Here is a 20,878-nt window from a genome sequence, read left to right as displayed (position 1 = left end):
GTCCTGAAACCCCACAAAACAAGATAACCAGGTCTCCCAAAATTTACAAGAAAACTACAAAGGGGAGTCTTGAAACCCTATCTGTTAGTCCTGATAACAGGGAAACAAAGCCTTGAAGCTAAGAGCATGTAACTCCTAAGACTCCAACAGGCAGGGTGCTCGGACTAGTTCAGCTTGCTCGCTTGTGCCTTGTGCCAAGTGAATTCTGTCTCAGGAGCGTGACAAAAACTGAGGAGGAAGAAGTCCTAGGGACTCAGGTCTTCTTTGGTGACAGGGAGAGACCTTGATTAGGCTAAATTTCCTATCTAGAGATAACAGTTGAGAAATGAGAAGGATTATGTTTCCTACTTCAACCATGGTAAGTCAATTTCGCTACCCCATCACGGATAAGCCCATGCTCAAGATAACAAAATATTAGCATTTGACTCTAATGAATTTTTTGTGTGAGGTGGTAGTTGGACAGATAGATAGAACTTTCAACTAACTGTACAGGATGTGTAAACTGTGTATTTTTAAAAATAGTAATCATATTATACCTACTGATGAATTTGTTTATAGAACCAGAACTACTTTTTCAAGGTGGTGCTCTTTTGTGTGGCCACTGCATTTAGCAATAGCTCCAGGAAGTGGAACATGTCTTTTCTGAACATAAACTTGCCTGATGATATCTTTCTCTGTAACTTTCTCACTGTTTTGGTGCCAGAATTCCTGAAAGCATTATTATTGGATACTCTCCTTGTTCTGTGCCACCAACACTGGATAAGATCTTAGAATGGGTTGTTGTTTGCCTGCTAATAAATATCCAAATAAATGTATACATAACAATTTTATCTCTTGTAGGGAGAGTAAGTTAACCCTCACTCACCTCAAACTTCATTAATAGACAGTATATCAAAAAGAAACCATGGGCCTGACCAGGCGGTGGCGCAGTGGATAGAGCGGTGGACTGGGATGCAGAGGACCCAGGTTCGAGACCCCGAGGTTGCCAGCTTGAGTGTGGGCTCATCTGGTTTGAGCAAGGGGTCACTAGGTCTGCTGTAGCCCCCCAGTCAAGGCACATATGAGAAAGCAATCAATGAACAACTAAGGTGCTGCAACTAAGAACTGATGCTTCTCATCTCTCTCCCTTCCTTCCAGTCTGTCCCTATCTGTCTCTCTCTGTTTCTGAGACACACACACACACACACACACACACACACACACACACACACACGGAAACCATGGGATATTTCCATTTGCTTACTTGTACTATCTTGAACTTCACTGGTCCCTGAATGCCAGATATTTCTGGCAGTTACTTTGTTTCACATAGAACACACTGTTTCCCATCTAACCTTCCATTCCTGGTTTTACAGGGACATAAAAACCACCCAGGACTGATGAACAAATGTGTTAACAAAAATAGGAAGGTTTTTTATTTTTTGGGATGGGGGCAGGTTTACTGTCTAATATACTTCTCATTATCTTCAAAAGGCTCGGGAATAGCCTGATAATCTGACCTGTGGTGGCGCAGTGGATAAACCGTCAACCTAGAATGCTGAGGTCACCGGTTCAAAACCCTGGGCTTGCCTGGTCAAGGCACATATGCGATTTGATGCTTCCTGCTCCTCCCCCTGTTCTCGTTATCTCTTTCCTCTCTCACTCTTTCTCTCTCTCTCTAAAAATGAATAAATAAAATAAAATAAAATAAAGGCTCAGGAATAATACATTTATGTAAATAGAATGGAGTTGGGCTTATGAATCATTAAATGGGATCAGATTCTAGGTCATTATTATTAAAGAATTTTAAAAAAATATTTTTATTTATTGATTTGAGAGAGAGAAAGGGACAGATACAGGAAGGGAGAGAGATGAGAAGCATCAATTCTTCATGTGGTGCCTTAGTTGTTCATTGATTTCTCATGTGTCTCTACCGGGGTCTGCAGCAGAACAAGTGACCTCTGCTCGAGCCAGTGACCTAGGACTCAAGTCAGCAACCTTGGGCCTCATGCCAGCGACCATGGGGTCATGTCTATGATCCCATGCTCAAGCCAGCAACCTTGGGATTTCGAACCTAGATCCTCAGCATCCCAGGCCAATGTTCTATCCACTGCGCCACTGCCTGGTCAGGCGTATTTTAAAAATTTAAGTGCCTTTTATGTGTTTTATTAATGAGTAAAAGTGGACTAGAAACCTCTTCTAAAACACAATTAACAGACAAATTAATGGTTTTAATACACAATCTCTTTGGAGGAGGCACCTGGCCCATACTTATCAGTATAATTTATTTCTTTCCAAAACACACTCTCATTATCTACCCCACCGACATCATTGACTCCATGTTACCTGACATCCACTGTATTATGTACAATGTAACAATCAGAGGTCTGTTATATTAGAATGTTAAATTGGGCAACTTACCACAATCTGTCATTTCAAAATCTCCATTTATTTTTTTATCGTAAGACACAGCTTCTCTTGGAATACTTTTCAACAGTACACTTCTATAGACCTATAGGTCAGAGGGAGAAAAGGACAGCTGAGCCACAAAAAGGCGCAGGCTAAGCAAAACCAAAATAAGAACAACAAAATTATCAAGCCACCGTAAAAGTATTTGTCTGTATGGGTGACAATTAGTGCGGTAAATGTAGATGACAGTAAACATCTTAGAAGAGGGACTACTGAAGCAGATTCTGAGACTACATCTAAAATATTCCATTGTAGGAGTTTAAAATAGAAACAGAAGAATTAAGTATTGCAATACAAAAATAGCAACTAACCAACGAGGACCAGGTTTTGCCAAATAAAAATAACTTTAAAGATCTGAACTTACTCCTCTACTCTTTTACCTCCTTACCCGAGAACCACCGGCTCTCATCAGGGCTTCTTCTCTGGCCCCATCCCATTTCCATCTCTGTTCAGATGGTCACCCATGAAAGTTTGCTCCCTTCCTGCCCCTACGCTTTCCTACCTCCAAGAGAGCTGACCGGCATGATCCATTCTCCCTCATTCTATGGGTATTAGTATTTCAAAGACATTTAGGAAGCTCTGGCTTGGCCCATTTTCTTTCTTTTTTTTTTTTTTTTACAGAGGCAGAGATAGACAGGGACAGACAGACAGGAACGGAGAGAGATGAGAAGCATCAATCATCAGTTTCTCTTTGCGCGTTGCGACTTCTTAGTTGTTCATTGATTGCTTTCTCACATGTGCCTTGACCGCACTTCAGCAGACCGAGTAACCCCCTGCTGGAGCCAGCGACCTTGGGTCCAAGCTGGTGAGCTCTTTGCTCAAGCCAGATGAGCCCGCGCTCAAGCTGGCGACCTCGGGGTCTTGAACCTGGGTCCTTCCACATCCCAGTCCGACGCTCTATCCACTGCGCCACCACCTGGTCAGGCTTGGCCCATTTTCATACACAGTACCTTTACCTTAACCTTAATGATCTTTAGGGACAATCTAGACCTCTCTGGGCTCTGTTCCTGATTTTTTTGAAAAGACCCAGAAACTCTTAACCTGTCATAGTATATAACACCTGTATTTGCCTCCTCTAATTTCTTTAAATTACTACTATCAGGGTATTGGGGGCTTAAGTAAAGAAATGAGACTACTAGTGGGCTCTCTTAGAAGAGGGTATCACTACCAGTCCTCCAACTTGAGATATGAGCCACCATCTTTCTTCCAAAGATGGCAGATCACAGGGGCCAGAGGACAGGCCAGTATGCTCCCTTAGAGCAGAGCAACCAGGCCACAGCCTTCAGGTAATCTAACCCTGTGCGCTCACCTGCAGTAACAACAATATGGATGTAATAGTCATTTATGCTTACTATGTACCAGACAAGTACACTAACATTTTATATCTCCATGACTGAAAAGTTATATAAGATTCTCATGTGGGTATTATAACATTATCAGAAATGCTTGGCATCTATTCAAATATACAAACATTAAGATTGTAAGCAGATGGCAAAAGAAGCTGAATTTAAGTTAATAAATCCTCAAATTTCACTGGATTTAAACATCATCAAGGGAATCTTATACAATTAAAGAATATTATACACACACACACACACACTTCATTAAATTTTCTAGTGAAAAATGTCCTCACTCAACAGATGAACAAATGGAATAGGAGACCATGTGAGAAGTATTTAGATGCAAATGGATGCATGAGTCAGGAACAGCCAATTTCTTGGCTTCTACTTAAACTAACTCTTGAATTTAGTGATATCCACTAAACCAAAAAATCTAAAATACAATAAAACTATAAAAGAAGTTTATCTTTTACATGACTTCTCATCAGAGAAATAGTACAAATCTGTTTTTGGCCAAGAAGAAAAATAATGTAACTCACATGACTATTAGCTTGAGGCTGATTCCTGTAACTTTTCATTATTTCTTGAAAAGTTCTTTCTTCTTTTGTTACCTAAGGGAAAGAAAAACTGCACTTATCAATTGCTCCTAAAAGAAAAATGGCTCTGAACAAAAACTTCAATTACAAGCTGGCACGGAGAGCAGTCTTGCAGAAAGCTATTGACCCCAGGCTAGTCCATGACTAAAAACCAGTATCATCTATGATTTTTACTACCTTTAAAGTTCAGGGTTGGTGGCCTGGGGGAACTCAGCTAATAGTTTCATTAATCAAAAGCACCAAGATGGCCACAGTATATAACTTTACTGAAAATGCTTTTATTAAAAAAAAAAAAAAGCTAGAAAACTCAGATCTGAATCCCTTACAGTCTCCACTTTTATTAGTTTTAATTACTTATTTAATAGTAAATTAACTACATACTAAGTGACAGAAAATGTCTTGTGGTGGTTCACAATGAAACGAGTGGTTACCACAGGATTAGGGTTTTAACATGTCAGGAGAGACGTATGGTTTCTAATGCCTAGAGAGAACAGTCACAGTGGTGGCCAAAAGGAAGAAAATGGATTAGTGATCCATAAAAGAATATCTTCTGGTCTATTGTTATGAATAAAGTTCACTTCAATTACTCTTTTATTCTGTTTCACTGTGCATTAACATTTAATATGTTCTTTATAATGGTGAGCTAGCAATGGCAAAACCTGAACTCTGATAGTTCTCTAGAAAACACAAATGATTAGTTAATCACACTTATTAATACCTACTTTGTATAGAGATCTTAAAGAGTCATGTTGAGACAGGAGCCACAAAGGAATTTGAAAACATGTCCTCTGTCTCAAAAAGCTTAAAAATTAGGTCTTAACTACGTATGTCAGCTAAGATTGCAAGTGTGGCCAACATGGTCAAGACCAGTTACAGATGATTACTTCAGATGTATCAGAAATTTAGAAAACAAGATATGCTATTTTATAACCTAAAACATGCTGTAGCAACTAGGGAGGAAAATGTTCTTCAGAAGTGGCACAGAAAATCACTGGGAAGGAATATGTTATAGAAACCATTTTATAGTAGATTTTTAATCAGGAGATCCTAGATTGCCACATATTATGTAACTGGCCAAGTTACTTTCAGCTCTCGGCATCAGTTATTCACTTACCATGTAATAATCATATTACTTTAAAGTACCAGGTTAGGTGTCAACAGGGTGGAAGCAGAAATGTTGTCACATTAATAGTGGGGAGAGCTACTTGACTACAAATGAACTCTAAGACCTTTCCAACTTCTTTACGACTGATGTTTACTTACAAAGTGGGAAAGCTGACTAAAACTAAATGGAGAATCCAGAGAACAGATATAGCAGCTGGAATTTAGTACTTAATCAACTATGGTGGGCACTGTTGGCTTCTAGCACAGAAGGCAAACTAAGGATCAAGTACAACAAATATTCACTACATGCTTCAAATATAAGCAACTGGGGCAAAGAACTTCCCCCAACTTATTCGTTACCTTTGCCATGATGTAAAAGGCACAAAGGAGGAGTTGATCCAAATGTCTGTCTTTCATTAGGTCAGGGCAGTGAACTAAAGTGAATTCAAAACATGTCCATATCTTCCTTCGTAACTCGTTTGAAACATCCAGTTTTAAACATAAATCACGTAAGCGTACACTTGCCAAATGATAGACCTAAGATAGAAGGTAGCACACTGATGCAAAAAAGCAAGTAAAAACAACTTTCCCCTCCTAAAATAATTTCTTAAATTTATGTCTTTCCATGAACATGGACTTTCAGGTCAAGATTAACAAGCACCCAGGCATTTGATACCTTAAATTACATAAAATTTCTATTCTATAGTACTAATTCATTGCTATTACAGAAGGATATAGAATAAAAAAAAAATTCTCTTTAGCCCTGGCTAGACAGTTCAGTTGGTTAGAGCACCGTTCTAAAGTGCAGAGGTTGCTAGTTTGATCCCTGGTCAGGGCACATGTTGGAATAGACATGTTCCTATCTCTCTCTCTTTTCCTCTCTTGCTAAAATCAATACACACACACACACACACACACACACACACACACACACACACACACACACATTTTTATTTTTAAATTGAGAAGATGGGAGATAGGGAGATAGACCCCACATGTGCCCCAAACGGGATCCACTTGGCAACCCACATCTTGGGCTGATACTTGAATTAAGTGACCTATCCTCAGTGCCTGAGGCTGATGCTTGGACCAATCAAGCTATCCTCAGTGCCAGAGGAGGGAGAGAAGAGAGAGACAAGGGAGAGGAGGATAGAGGAGGAGGAGGGAGAGGGAAGAGAGAGAGAGAAGGGGGAGAGGGAGAAAAGGTGAAAGGGAGAGAGGAAAGGACAGAGGGAGGGGAGGGGAGAAGAGAAGCAGATGGTCACTTCTTATGTGTGCCCTGACCAGGGATTGAACCCAGGATGTCCACATGCCAGGCTGACACTCTATCCACTTAGCTAACTGGCCAGGGCCAGGATGGTTATTTTTTAAAAAACCCTGAAATAAGTGTTTGCAAGGATGTCAGGAACTTGGAATCCTTGTGTACTATGGCAGAAATATAAAATGGTGCAGTTTCTTTGGAAAGTAATATGGCATTTCCTCAAAAAACTAAATTTAGCCTGACCAGGCGGTGGCGCAGTGGATAGAGCGTTGGACTGGGATGCGGAAGACCCGGGTTTGAGACCCCGAGTTCGCCAGCTTGAGCGCGGGCTCATCTGGTTTGAGCAAAAAGCTCACCAGCTTGGATCCAAGGTCGCTGGCTCAAGCAAGGGGTCACTCAGTCTGCTGAAGGCCCGTGGTCAAGGCACATATGAGAAAGCAATCAATGAACAACTAAGGTGTCACAACAAGAAACTGATGATTGATGCTTTTCATCTCTCTTCATTCCTGTCTGTCTGTCCCTATCTATCCCTCTCTCTGACTCTCTCTCTCTCTGTCCCTGTAAAAAAAAAAAAAAAAAAAAAGACATAACCCCCCCCCCCCCAAAAAACAAAACTAAATTTAGAATTACTACTCCACTCCTGGGTATACACCCAGAAGCCCTGAGAGCAGAGACTTGAATAGATGTACTTGCTCACTAATGCTCAGAGCAGCATTGTTCATAACAGTCAATAGGTAGAAACAACTCCAATGTCAACCACAGGTGAATGGAGAAATAAAATATAAAAATGAATATTATTTAGTCTTGAAAAGGGAATTCTGACACATGTACAGCATGGATGAACCTTGAAGACTTTATGTTAAATGAATTAAGCCTGCACAAAAGGACAGATAATATATGATTCCACTTATATGAGGTACCCAGAGTTAGTCAAACTCAGCAACAGAGAGTAAAATGGTGGTTACCAGGGACTGGTGCAGGGCAGAGAAAGAGGAATTGGGGAGTTACTGTTTCGTGGGTACAGAATTTCAGTTCAAGAAGATAAAAAAGTTCTGGAGGTGGATGGTGGTAAAAGCTATACAACAATGTGAACATACTTATAATGACATTTAAAAATGGTTAAAATTGGCCCTGACAGGTTGGCTCAGCGGTAGAGCGTCGGCCTGGCGTGCGGGGGACCCGGGTTCGATTCCCAGCCAGGGCACATAGGAGAAGTGCCCATTTGCTTCTCCACCCCTCCCCTTCCTCTCTGTCTCTCTCTTCCCCTCCTGCAGCCGAGGCTCCATTGGAGCAAAGATGGCCCGGGCGCTGGGGATGGCTCCTTGGCCTCTACCCCAGGCGCTGGGGTGGCTCTGGTCGCGGCAGAGCGATGCCCCGGAGGGGCAGAGCATCGCCCCCTGGTGGGCAGAGCATCGCCCCTGGTGGGCGTGCCGGGTGGATCCCGGTCGGGCGCATGCGGGAGTCTGTCTGACTGTCTCTCCCCGTTTCCAGCTTCAGAAAAATAAAAATAAAAATAAATACAAAAATAAATAAATAAATAAAAATGGTTAAAATTGTAATTTTATTCGATTCCCAGCCAGGACAAACAGGAGAAGCGCCCACTTGCTTCTTCACCCCTCCCCCTCTCCTTCCTCTCTGTCTCTCTCTTCCCCTCCTGCAGCCAAGGCTCCACTGGAGCAAAGTTGGCCCAGGGAACTGAGGACAGCTCCATGGCCTCCGCCTCAGGTGCTAGAATGGCTCCAGCCAAAACGGAGCAACGGCCTAGATGGGCAGAGCATCACCTCCTGGTGGGCATGCCGGGTGGATCCCAGTTGGGCCGCAGGCAGAGTCTGACTGACTGCCTCCCTGCTTCTAACTTAAGAAAAAAAAAAAATTGTAAATTTTATGTTATATTTTACCACACATAAAAAAGAAAGCTAAAGTTACTGTCTTAATCTTTCTTGCATCGATTAAATGAGATCTTTTTAGATGCTATAAAAACACGAACCTTTCTATAAAACAGTGCTAAGGATCCAGTTCTCTTTGGTCTGCTTATTCCAGTTGGGTGTGCCTCTTGAGCTTTAGTCAGATAGGTTTGTTTTGGAGAAATGCCAGTTAAGGACTGAGCAGTAAGTGGTACAGGACTCTCGACTGTGGTCTCCTGAGTTGCGTTCATGGAAATTGGTATCAGTGTGATCTCCCCAGCATCATTTGCAATACCTGAATGTACAAGGAAGAGTTCTGTTTTAGCAAGAATCTTCATGTGTTCCAGAAAAGCTGTCAATTATATCTATCTGCCTTACCTGGGGTGACGTAGTGGATAAAGCACTGACCTGGAACACTGAGGTAGCCAGTTCAAAACCCTGGGCTTGCCTGGTCAAGGCACATATGACAAGCAACCAATGAACAGCTAGAGTGAAGCAACTACTTCTCATCTTCCCCCTCCTCTCTCAGTAAAATCTTGTAAGATAAACTTTTAAAAATCTTTTAAAAAATTACATCTGCCTGATCTGTGGTGGCGCAGTGGATAAAGTGTTGACCTGGAACGCTGAGGTTGCCAGTTCAAAACCCTGGGCTTGCCTGTTCAAGGCACATATGGGAGTTGATGCTGCCTGCTCCTCCTACCTTCTCTCTTTCTTTCTACCTCTCTTGTTCTCTCTCCTTTCTAAAAATGAATTAAAAAATAATAAAAAATTATATCTATCCATCTATGTGTATAAACATTAGAATATGTTAGGAGAACAAAGCCACAAAAATAATAATTCTAGGTTATAACATTATATTCTATTTCTGCTGTTTTTTTCTGAGCTTTTGAGACCTTACAATAAAAAAAATTCTTACTCAATATACTCATTTGTAGAGCTCAGATAAAAATATAATCCTGCCTGACCAGGCGCAGTGGATAGAGAGTCAGCCTGGGATGCTGAGGGCCCAGGTTTGAAACCCCGAGGTCACCAGTTTGAGCATGGCATTCTAGACATGACCCATGGTCACTGGCTTGACGCCCAAGGTTGCTGGCTTGAGCAAGGGGGTCACTCTGTTGGAGCCCCCGGTCAAGGCATATATAAAAAAGCAATCAATGAACAACTAAGTTGCTGCAATTATGAGTTGATGCTTCTCATCTTTCTATCTTCCCGTCTCTCTCGGTAAAAGAAAAAAAAAAGTCCTAAAAAGAATGGTAGTAAACTTATAAAATGTGAAAATTAAAAAAAAAAAAAAGGTATAGGTTCAAAACAAAAGGTGGAGCTATAATGGTGGATATTGTTATCAGACATATGTCAAAATCCAGACTATTCAACGTCAAGAGTGAATTCCAATATAAATTTTGGACCTGGGGTGATAATGTGTCAGTGTAAATGATCAGTTGTAACAGATGTACCGTTCTGTTGCAGCAGTGCTGATGGTGAGGAAGCCTGTGTGTGTGTGCTTGTGGGAGGGCAGAGGGTATATGGGAAATCTCTGCCTTCCACTCAATTTTGCAACAAACCTAAAACTGCTCTAAAAAATTAAAAAAAAAAAATAGTTCTTAGGTTCAAGAAAAATTAGTGGGTTAGTAAGGCAATGTGATTCAACCCAGTAAGACATTTCTTAAGACATTTTTATCCAACTCTGAAAAAATGTAAAATAAATATATTAAAATGTTACCATGAAATGGGATTGTAACTTTATGTCCTGTTGCCCCCGCTACTATGGCTGTAGCCATTGTTAACAGACTCTGTCCGGGTGAAATTGATATATTTTCGGCAGTAATGCTTGAAGAAGGAGCAATTTTCAATTTTTTCCCTTCTGTTATGATCCTGTCCATAAGCAATTCCTTTGGGGGGTCCTCCCCAAAAAGTCTTCTCTTAGCACTCCCTGCGGCAGGAGAACTGTAGCGTTCATGGACAGAAATTGGAGACAATGGCTGCATATCTAATAAAGAGAAAAATAAATATAAAACAGTTTGATATATATTCCACAATACTGAATGAGGTTCATGTATTCATTCAACAAGATACTGAGTTACCATCCTAGGCACTAGGAATCCAGCAGTGAATAATATGGCCTCTGTCCTCACATCAAGTCTAAGGTGAGAGAGAGGCCTGAAATAAGTCCTCGCAATAAAACGTGAAAATGATAGCTCACCTTCCTGGTTTCTTGAACTTCTGCCTATATTAATGGAGCAAAATGTTAAGGGTAAGGTGGAAGCTGAGCAGTAGAATGAGACCGCCATTGAATTTAAGTAGTAGTCCAATTAGCTTCTGTCTCCCAGTCTTATCTAGTAAGTAATACTTAAGAAGGAGGAAAATCAGTTATTTGGTTCACAGTTTTGCCTTCACCTCCCATACCCCACTTCTAGCAGTTTACGGCAGTGCTGTGGCTTTGTGATTTAGTACAGTGGTCCCCAACCCCTGGGCCGCAGACCGGTCCCGGTCCGTGGGCCATTTGGTACTGGTCTGCAGAGAAAAAATAAATACCGTTTTATTTGTATTTAAGTCTTAACGACATTTTATTTTTAAAAAATGACCAGATTCCCTCTGTTACATCCGTCTAAGACTCACTCTTGACGCTTGTCTCGGTCACGTGATACATATATCTGTCCCACTCTAAAGGCCGGTCAGTGAAAATATTTTGATATTAAACCGGTCCGTGGCCCAAAAAAGGTTGGGGACCACTGATTTAGTATATACAGAATCTTATTTTATAAGATGATAATGTGTAAAGGAGTAAGATTCTGCTTAACTTTGCCCTAATCTGAGGGTTGGCAGCAGTATGTTGATTAAAAAGAAAGTTAGGATATAAGTTATGTCTCTCTTCCAGTGTTATCTTGTAGGAGCTGCTCTCCTTTCCTTCTCTAGTAGGTGCAAAAGTCGTTCCAGCCTCTTAGAAACCTACATATATTTAAAATTGAATTTATTGGGGTGGCATTAGTTAATAAAAATAGGTTCCAGGAGTACAGTTCTATAATATGTTATCTGTACACTGTAAATTTTTTTTTTTTTTTTCTGAAGCTGGAAACGGGGAGAGACAGTCAGACAGACTCCCGCATGCGCCCGACCGGGATCCACCCGGCATGCCCACCAAGGGGCAATGCTCTGCCCACCAGGGGGCGATGCTCTGCCCCTCCGGGGCGTCGCTCCTTCGCGACCAGAGCCACTCCAGCGCCTGGGGCAGAGGCCAAGGAGCCATCCCCAGCGCCCGGGCCATCTTTGCTCCAATGGAGCCTCGCTGTGGGAGGGGAAGAGAGACACAGAGAGGAAGGAGAGAGGAAAGGGTGGAGAAGCAGATGGGCGCTTCTCCTGTGTGCCCTGGCCGGGAATCGAACCCGGGACCTCCGCACGCCAGGCCGATGCTCTACCACTGAGCCAACCGGCCAGGGCCTGTACACTGTAAATTGTATTGTGTGTTCACCATCCAAGTCGTCTCCCTCCATCACCACCGATCCCCTTCTATTCTTCACTACCTTCCCCCCACACCCCCTTCCCTCCTGCACAACCCTACATCTTTTTCCACATTTCTTCTTCATTTCCCCTAATCTACTACTTCTTTACAGGTATAGAATATGTTTTTATTTATTTTTACTTTTACTAGATAATCAAAGAACCATGTAATCTACTTTTAAAATACACTTAAAAGGTATAAAAATGACCTCTGGCAATGATATGACAGGTCTCTGTACTACTGAGGTGAGTGGGGAAATAGTCATGGTTTAATAAATACCTCGCCATAATTCTGGGGGTTATGAAAGCAGCTCTGACCCGTGCCCTCAGTTAACAAGGAGAAACTTCTATAGTAATTCTGTTACCCCTTAACAGAACTCTACAAGGATATCTTTTGCTAAGAAATCCAAGCCAGCCCTTAAATCTGACTAGGAATGTTTGAAGCTAACATTTCAAGAAAAGACTTACATTATAGCTATGAAATTAGCTGTAACCTTTTGAAATCATCTTTCACTAGCACAGTACTGGAAAAGCTACAGTGGCCACTGAACAAAAATTTAATAAGAAATTTTGAGCCTGGCCAGGCGGTGGCACAGTGGATAGAGTGTCAGAGTAGGACACAAAGGATCCAGGTTTGAAACCCCGAGGTTGCCAGCTTGAGCATGGGCTCATCTGGTTTGAGCTCAAACAGGCTCATCAGTTTGAGCGCAGGGTAGCCGGCTTGAGCGTGGGATCATAGACATGACCCCTTGGTCACTGGCTTGAAGCCCAAGGTTGCTGGCTTAAGCCCAAGGTCACTGACTTGAGCAAGGAGTCACTCACTCCGCTGGAGCCCCCAGTCAAGGCACATATGAAAAAGAAATCAAGAAACACTTAAAGTGTCGCAACAAAGAAGTGATGCATCTTATCTCTCTCCTTTCCTGTCTGTCCGTCCCTACTTATCCCTTTCTCTGACTCTCTGTCAAAAAAAGAAAATAAAATTTTGAGTATCTGTCCACTGTATTTCATATTAAGTCTAATGGGAAAGATAGGCCTGAAATAAGTCCTTACAACAAAATGTGAAAAGGACTGGTCATCTTCCTGGTTTCTTCAACCTCTGCCTATATTAAAGGAGTAAAAAATGTTAAGAGCAAAGTAGAAGCTTTATCTCCCTGAGTTGAGACTCAAATTATTGTTTCCTATTATTTAATTCTCTTGCATAAACCCTTATAAGAAAATAACTTTTCCCTCTAGTTATAAAAATAGCATACTCTGAATGTTCACAGCAGCATTATTCATAACAGCCAACAAGTGGAAATAATTGAAATGTCCATCACATAATTAATAAACAACACTATACATACAATAAAATATCCAGCTGACCAGGCGGTGGCGCAGTGGATAGAGCATTGGACTGGGATGCAGAGGACCCAGGTTTGAGACCCCGAGGTCACCAGATTGAGCGCGGGCTCATCTTGTTTGAGCAAAAGCCCACCAGCTTGAACCCAAGGCCGCTGGCTTGAGCAAGGGGTTACTTGGTCTGCTGAAAGCCCGCGGTCAAGGCACATATGAGAAAGCAATCAATGAATAACTAAGGTGTTGCAGTGCACAACAAAAAACTAATGATTGATGCTTCTCATCTCTCACCATTCCTGTCTGTTTGTCCCTGTCTATCCCTCTCTCTCTCTGAAAAATAATAATAAAAAAAAAAATTATCCAGCCACAAAAATAAAGTGGTAGTACATGTTACAACACAGATGTAACTTAAAACAATAACTCTTTTTATATGAGATGTCCAGAATAGGCAAATCCATAGAGACAAAAATTTGATTAGTAGTTCTAGGGGCTTGAGAGAGAAAGAACTGGAGTGATTAATGTTAGGTATGGGGTTTCTTTATGGGGTGATGAAAATATTATGGAATTAAGATAGTGGTGATAGTTGTCTAGTCTGGTTAGTATTTTAAAAATCAGTGAATTGTATACTTTAAAAGAGTTAATTGTAAGGTATGTGAATTATATCTCAATAAAAAAATTCACTGCAAAAAATCAAACAATACTAAAAACTATAATGAAGTAATACTAATGCTAAATTCTACTGCCTGGAAAGAATCAAATTTTGGTGATAATTTTTCATAATCTAAAATTCTCACATCTCTAGCTAGGTGGACACACAAACACAGAGTATATATAATATACATATAAATTACATCAATGGTACACACATGGAAATTCATGTTATATACAGTCCTAATATGCAGAGATTTCAGTTATCATAGTTAAAATTAACAACAGCACCTGACCAAGTGGTGGCGCAGTGGATAGAGCGTTGACCTGGGATGCAGAGGACCCAGGTTTGAAACCCCAAGGTTGCTGGCTTGAGCATGGGATCACAGACATGACCCCATGACCACAGGTTTGAGCTCAAAGATAGCGGGCTTGATGGCTTGAGCAAGGGGACACTCGCTCTGCTGGAGCCCTCCAGTCAAGGTACATACGAGAAAGTAACCAATGAATAACTAAGGTGCCACAATGAAGAAGTGATGCTTCTATCTTTCTTCCTGTCTTTCTGTCCCTCTCTCTGGTTTCTGTCCCTCTGTCTCCCTCACTAAAAAATAAATTAGCCCAGGTCGGTTGGGTCAGTGGTAGAGCGTCAGCCCTGCTTGTGGAAGTCATGGGTTTGATTCCTGGCCAGGGCACACAGGAGAAGCACCCATCTGCTTTTCCACCCTTTCCCCTCTCCTTTCTCTCTGTCTCTCTCTTCCCTATCTGCAGCTAAAGCTCTACTGGAGCAAAGTTGGCCTGGGCACTGAGGATGGCTCCATGGCCTCCACCTGAGGCGCTAGAATGGCTCTGATTGCGGCAGACAATGGGCCAGATGGGCAGAGCACTGCCTCCTGGTGGGCATGCCGGGTGGATCCCAGTCCAGTGCATGCGGGAGTCTGTCTCTCTGCCTCTCAGCTTCTCATTTCAGAAAAATACAAAAAACAAAAGAAAACAAACAAAATTAATTAATAAATTAATCAACAACAGCCCTAGCAAAACAGTTCAAATTTCAGTTATCTTGGTATATTAAATGTAATTGCATAAAATACAAATTGCAGTCCATAAATCATTACATAAATAACAGCTGTGCATCACAATCAGTGCCCAGTCACTTCTTTCAAAGTCTGTCAGTGATGGGTCAGGGCACATCTGTTATTCAATTCATTCAGACAATGAAGCATATAGTTATGTTGCCTCCTTGTCTCCCAGTGGTAAACTCATACAACTTTTACAAAACAAATGAATGAAAGAATTGTCAAAAAAAAAAAAAATTGAAAGTGCAACAGAGAGATAAAGTAATAATGCTGAAAGTGAAATTAAAACAGTATGTCAGCCCTGGCCGGTTGGCTCAGCGGTAGAGTGTTGGCCTGGTGTGCAGGGGACCCAGGTTTGATTCCTGGCCAGGGCACATAGAAGTGCCCATTTGCTTCTCCACCCCCCCTCCTTCCTCTCTGTGTCTCTCTTCCCCTCCCACAGCCAAGGCTCCATTGGAGCAAAGATGGCCCGGGCGCTGGGGATGGCTCCTTGGCCTCTGCCCCAGGCGCTAGAGTGGCTCTGGTCGCGGCAGAGCGACGCCCCGGAGGGGCAGAGCATCGCCCCCTGGTGGGCAGAGCGGCGCCCCTGGTGGGCGTGTCGGGTGGATCCCGGTCAGGCGCATGCGGGAGTCTGACTGTCTCTCCCTGTTTCCAGCTTCAGAAAAATATAAAAAAACCAAAAAAACAAAAACAAAACAGTATGTCAATGAAGTTAAAGAAAAACTAACTCTAGGAAAGTTGTCACTGCCGCTGTTAAAGAGATTAGACATGTATCTAAAAGTACTTTATACAGACGAAAAAAGGATGATGTGCAACAGAAAGTGATGACAGCAAAAAATACATTAGAAAAGCTCTCAGAGAATTTCACAGCGTTGAAAGCACAAAGAATAGTATGTTGAAAACTGGGGGTATTTGAGATCTTGCTTCCTCACATTGTCTTCAGTTTTAGCTTAAAATAAATTCTTATAAAAACTGTCAAGAAGAAAAAAATGTTTAAAGCTGATCCAAGCTTAGAAAGGAACATGGCAGTTCACCAAGGCACAGAACAGATGCTCCACTTAGTACTGTAAGTTATATGAGAACGCAATAAGCACTGTTTAAACTATTTTCTGTAAGCTTTTTAAAAAAGCAAATAAAATACTTTTATTCTCAATGTTTCTAACTTTTAAATTATACTGTACTAAGTAAATGTTTTTACTATTTATTTCTCTAAGCAAACAACTGTTAGAGAATTTTTAAAGTTTTGTCAAGATTTTTAAAGGTTATGAAACAACCCTAATCGCCTGACCTGTGGTGGCGCAGTGGATCAAGTGTCGACCTGGACACTGAGGTCGCTGGTTTGAAACCCTGGGTTTCCCTGGTCAAGGCACATATGGGAGTTGATGCTTCCTGCTCCTTCTCCCTTCTCTCTCTCTCTCTCCCTATCCTCTCTAAAAATGAATAAAATCTTAAAAAAACAAAAACAAAACAACCCTTATTATTCCCACTGTTCATGAAGATTGTTTTATATGTACATCTTACACATTTTTATAATCTTGCACTACCTGTAAAGCAAAGAGGGTGTGTGCATGCATGCACTCACGTAAAAAACTACAGCTCAAAAGTGGATCTAGGTCCTGGCCAGTTGGCTCAGTGGATAAGAGCACCAGCCCAGCTTGCGGATGACCTGCGTTCGATCCCTGATTAGGACACACACAAGAAGCATCCAACTGCTTCTCTCCCCTTCCCTTTCCCCCTTCTCTTCCTTTTCTCCTCTTGCAGCCAATGGCTGGACTGGTTCGAGCATTGGCCCCTGGCGCTGGGCATAGCTGGTTTATTTGAGCACTGGCCCTAGACAGGGGTAGCTCGGTGAATCCAGTTAGGCTATACGTGGGAGTCTGTCTCACTATCTTCCTGCCTCTTACTTAAAAAAATGGATCTAGAGCTACTTTACAATGTAAGCTGAATACTTGTTCATCTGAGGTTTGTTTGGTGCTTTTCTGTGATCAAAAGATTTTAATTGATTTTTAAAAAAATCAAGTTACATCATACAGAAAATACACACATTAATTTTCTATATTGCAAGAGAAAATAAGGAAAAATGCACTAAAATCTTCCTATTTTAAGGTGTAAAGGAATTACCATATTTCCCCATGTATAAGATGCACATTTCCCCCAAAAAATGGGGGTCTAAAAACTGGGTGTGTCTTACACAGTGGTTGTAGAAGTGTGGCATTTCAAATGCTATAGATGGAACTGAAGACGAAGCAATATATGAAGACAGTGATTTGTCATCAGATACAGATGAGGACAAGCTAATGGATGGGAGTTTTGATAGTGATAAGGAGTTGTATGCATTTTATGATGAATAAAACTTAAGTTCAATAACTTTATGTAGCCTGACCAGGCGGTGACACAGTGGATAGTGTTGGACTGGGATGCTGAGGACCCAGGTTCGAGACACTGAGGTTGCCAGCTTGAGCACGGGCTCATCTGGTTTGAGCAAAGCTCACCAGTTTGGACCCAAGGTCGCTGGCTTGAGCAAGGGGTTACTCGGTCTGCTGTAGCCCCCTGGTCAAGGCACATATGAGAAAGCAATCAATGAACAACTAAGGTGTCACAATGAGCAACGAAAAACTAATGACTGATGCTTCTTATCTCTCCATTCCTGTCTGTCTGTCCCTATCTCTCTCTCTGACTCTCTGTCTCTGTATATAAAAAAAAAGACTTTATGTAATACATTTATTTTTCAAATTTTGGGCCCCAAAATTAAGGTGTGTCTTTTACATGGGAGTGTCTTATACATGGGGAAATATGGTATTTTAAAACTATATAAGTAATTTCTTAGATGAACCTCAGCATTCCAAAGAGTTCCCTGCTGTGTTTTAAATATTTATCTTTCTATAGACACATGCATAAACAGAGAGAGACTATAACTTTTGTTGTATTTGAAAAGTAAGTATTTAGCTTATTTAAATAGTTTTCCACTAGCATTTAGGGAAAGTTGTGTTTATTAAAAGGCCAAAATACTATTTTCAGAATAATTGACATCATAATTATAAAAAGATTATATTAAAAATCAGAAAATCTTTTTTTTTTTTTCTTTTTCCCTTTACAGAGAGTCAGAGAGAGAGATGAGAAGTGTCAATCATTTAGTTTTTTGTGTGACTCCTTAGTTGTTCATTGATTGCTTTCTCATATGTGCCTTGACCGTGGGCCTTCAGCAGACTGAGTAACCCCCTGCCTGAGCCAGTGACCTTGGGTCCAAGCTGGTGAGCTTTGTTCAAACCAGATGAGCCCGCGCTCAAGCTGGCGACCTCGGAGTCTCAAACCTGGGTCCTCCGCATCCCAGTCTGACACTCTATCCACTATGCCACTGCCTGGTCAGGCCAGATAGGAAATCTTTACTTTAACATAAAAAAGTATGGAATGAGCCACACTACAAGGCTGATTTAAGCATTAAGCCCCCTTTCAAATCCTGATGAAGAAATAATATATTAACAGTTGAAATTATCTCTGAAAAAATGATCTTTGTTATTTTTCATTGTTTTGCCAATGTTGAACTTACCCCTTCGAAGACTTCCACTGTCTGTCCGAACTTCTTTGACCCTTGGATGCATCAGAGGAGACATTGGCATCATGGGAAGATGTCCCTGTACATTTCCTCCACTTCCTGTTTCAAAGTTACTTGGAAATATAACCTGTTGAAAACAAAAGCCCTTTGCTATACATACAGATAAGCCTACTGATGAAAACTTGTAACACCAACAAAAAAGAAATGCCCAGAATAGGCAAATGAATAGAGACAGAAAGTAAATTACTGGTGGTTTAGGGCTAGAGAGAAGGGGGGGGGGGGACGGGACAGGGAAGTGATAGCTAAAGGGCATGGTTTCTTGTTGAGGTGACAAATATGTTCCAAAACTGACTGTCATAATGACTGTACATATCTATGATTATACTAAAAGCTACTGACTTGTACAGTTTAAATTGGTGAATGCAAGGAATGAGAATTATACCTCAATAAAGCTGTTAATTTATAAAATGACAGGATTACTGGCCTTGCCCTGACTCACTTCTTCACAAGTAGGAACTTTGTCTGCAGAAGCCTGGAGAGCCTCCCACAGTGCAGAATCATGGTTCCATGCTAAACTCTCCAAAATCTGTTCTTCGATGCTGTTCAGGTGTTTAACCATGTCCCTGGAAAGTCCCTCCTCTGAGCGGATCACCACCTCAATAACCTGGAGACAAGAAAATTGAAAAGATAATGTAGTCTCAAGCAATCAGTTCTAGACTGGGTGGGCTTGCATATATGACTTACTCTGGTTTATTAATGACCAAGAACCAAGGAGATCTTTGAAGGAGTTTTTTAAGAGCTTCAAAATACTTTCATATACATTTCTGGTTTTTTTTTTTTGTTTTTTTTTTTTATTTTTTCATTTTTCTGAAGCTGGAAACAGGGAGAGACAGTCAGACAGACTTCCGCATGCGCCCGACCGGGATCCACCTGGCACGCCCACCAGGGGCGACGCTCTGCCCACCAGGGGGCGATGCTCTGCCCATCCTGGGGGTCACCATGTTGCGACCAGAGCCACTCTAGCGCCTGAGGCAGAGGCCACAGAGCCATGCCCAGCGCCCGGGCCATCTTTGCTCCAATGGAGCCTTGGCTGTGGGAGGGGAAGAGAGAGACAGAGAGGAAAGCGCGCGGCGGAGGGGTGGAGAAGCAAATGGGCGCTTCTCCTGTGTGCCCTGGCCGGGAATCGAACCCGGGTCCTCCGCACGCTAGGCCGACGCTCTACCGCTGAGCCAACCGGCCAGGGCCACATTTCTGTTTTTAATGTCTTTTTATACATGGGAAACTAAGACAATGACAGGTGAAAACCGGTTAACAGCCTAACAGTGGTAGAAATTGGGCACTGGGTCCCAGTCCATTGTGATTTTGCATTTACTGCTATTTTGAATTTGAATTTATGGCTATTTTGAATTAACATTATTCTTCCTAAGAGCTCAAAAAAACCAGAATAGATAATATAGTTAAAAGGAACTTTGTTTATATATAATTCCATTTTAATAAAAGTAAATATCAAGAACAAAGCCTATATACACAAAAGCATTAAAATGATTATTTATAATAAGATTTTTTTTTATTTTAGAAAGAGGAAGGAAGAGAGAGAAGAAAGAGAGAGAGGCCATTTGTATGGAAAAGCCGATGGAAACAGCTTGGGTGAACCCTAAAGTTGTGTGGCGTGGGGTCTCAGGGAATCGACGGGGCGGGGTGAATGAACCAGGTTAGTGAGGACTCAGATACGGAACCCGTCTGCCAGCTCTGTGGGAGGAGGCGCAACAAAGAAGTAATAGCTTCTGCCAGCACTTCTGTCTGGAAGAAGGCTGCCCTTCCAGCTCTCATCCTAAGGCCAGACCATTCAGTTCCTCCTCATATGTCTATGGGGTCTTTCATGCTAACACCCCAATGCTGGATTTCAGAGGGTGAGTCAAAGTACGTCCATATGTGGGCCCTTTAAGAGGAATGACCAGGACTCCAGCAGCCATCTGTCTCACTTAGTCAGAGTCCCACTAGTTTTCACAACAAAAGTTATAGGAACTTCTCTTCCCAGCACTAGGACCCTGGGCTAGGGCACCTGGTGTACGGCTGGGACCCCTTGCTCTTCAGGGGGAACTCTGCAGTCAGATATGCCTC

General features: G+C 41.8%; 1 protein-coding gene across 4 annotated transcripts in view; it reads right to left on the bottom strand.

Annotated features, from left to right (window-relative positions):
* RBL1 (RB transcriptional corepressor like 1) overlaps positions 1-20,878 on the bottom strand; it is a 57,454-nt gene that overhangs the window by 12,693 nt on the left and 23,883 nt on the right. For 2 of the 4 annotated variants that reach the window (XM_066383847.1, XM_066383849.1), the window contains exons 13-19: positions 19,257-19,421; positions 18,752-18,902; positions 10,374-10,640; positions 8,737-8,948; positions 5,849-6,025; positions 4,328-4,399; positions 2,401-2,491 (exon numbers count right to left, since the gene is read on the bottom strand). In XM_066383847.1, the coding sequence (XP_066239944.1) occupies positions 2,401-2,491; positions 4,328-4,399; positions 5,849-6,025; positions 8,737-8,948; positions 10,374-10,640; positions 18,752-18,902; positions 19,257-19,421 (1,135 nt within the window). The remainder of the gene's footprint in view (positions 1-2,400; positions 2,492-4,327; positions 4,400-5,848; positions 6,026-8,736; positions 8,949-10,373; positions 10,641-18,751; positions 18,903-19,256; positions 19,422-20,878) is intronic. The other 2 variants (XM_066383850.1, XM_066383851.1) reach the window with 1 other exon arrangement.

This window comes from Saccopteryx leptura, chromosome 5 (assembly GCF_036850995.1).
Source record: "Saccopteryx leptura isolate mSacLep1 chromosome 5, mSacLep1_pri_phased_curated, whole genome shotgun sequence".
Lineage (NCBI taxonomy): Eukaryota > Metazoa > Chordata > Mammalia > Chiroptera > Emballonuridae > Saccopteryx > Saccopteryx leptura.
This window is presented reverse-complemented; position numbering and strand designations above follow the sequence as displayed.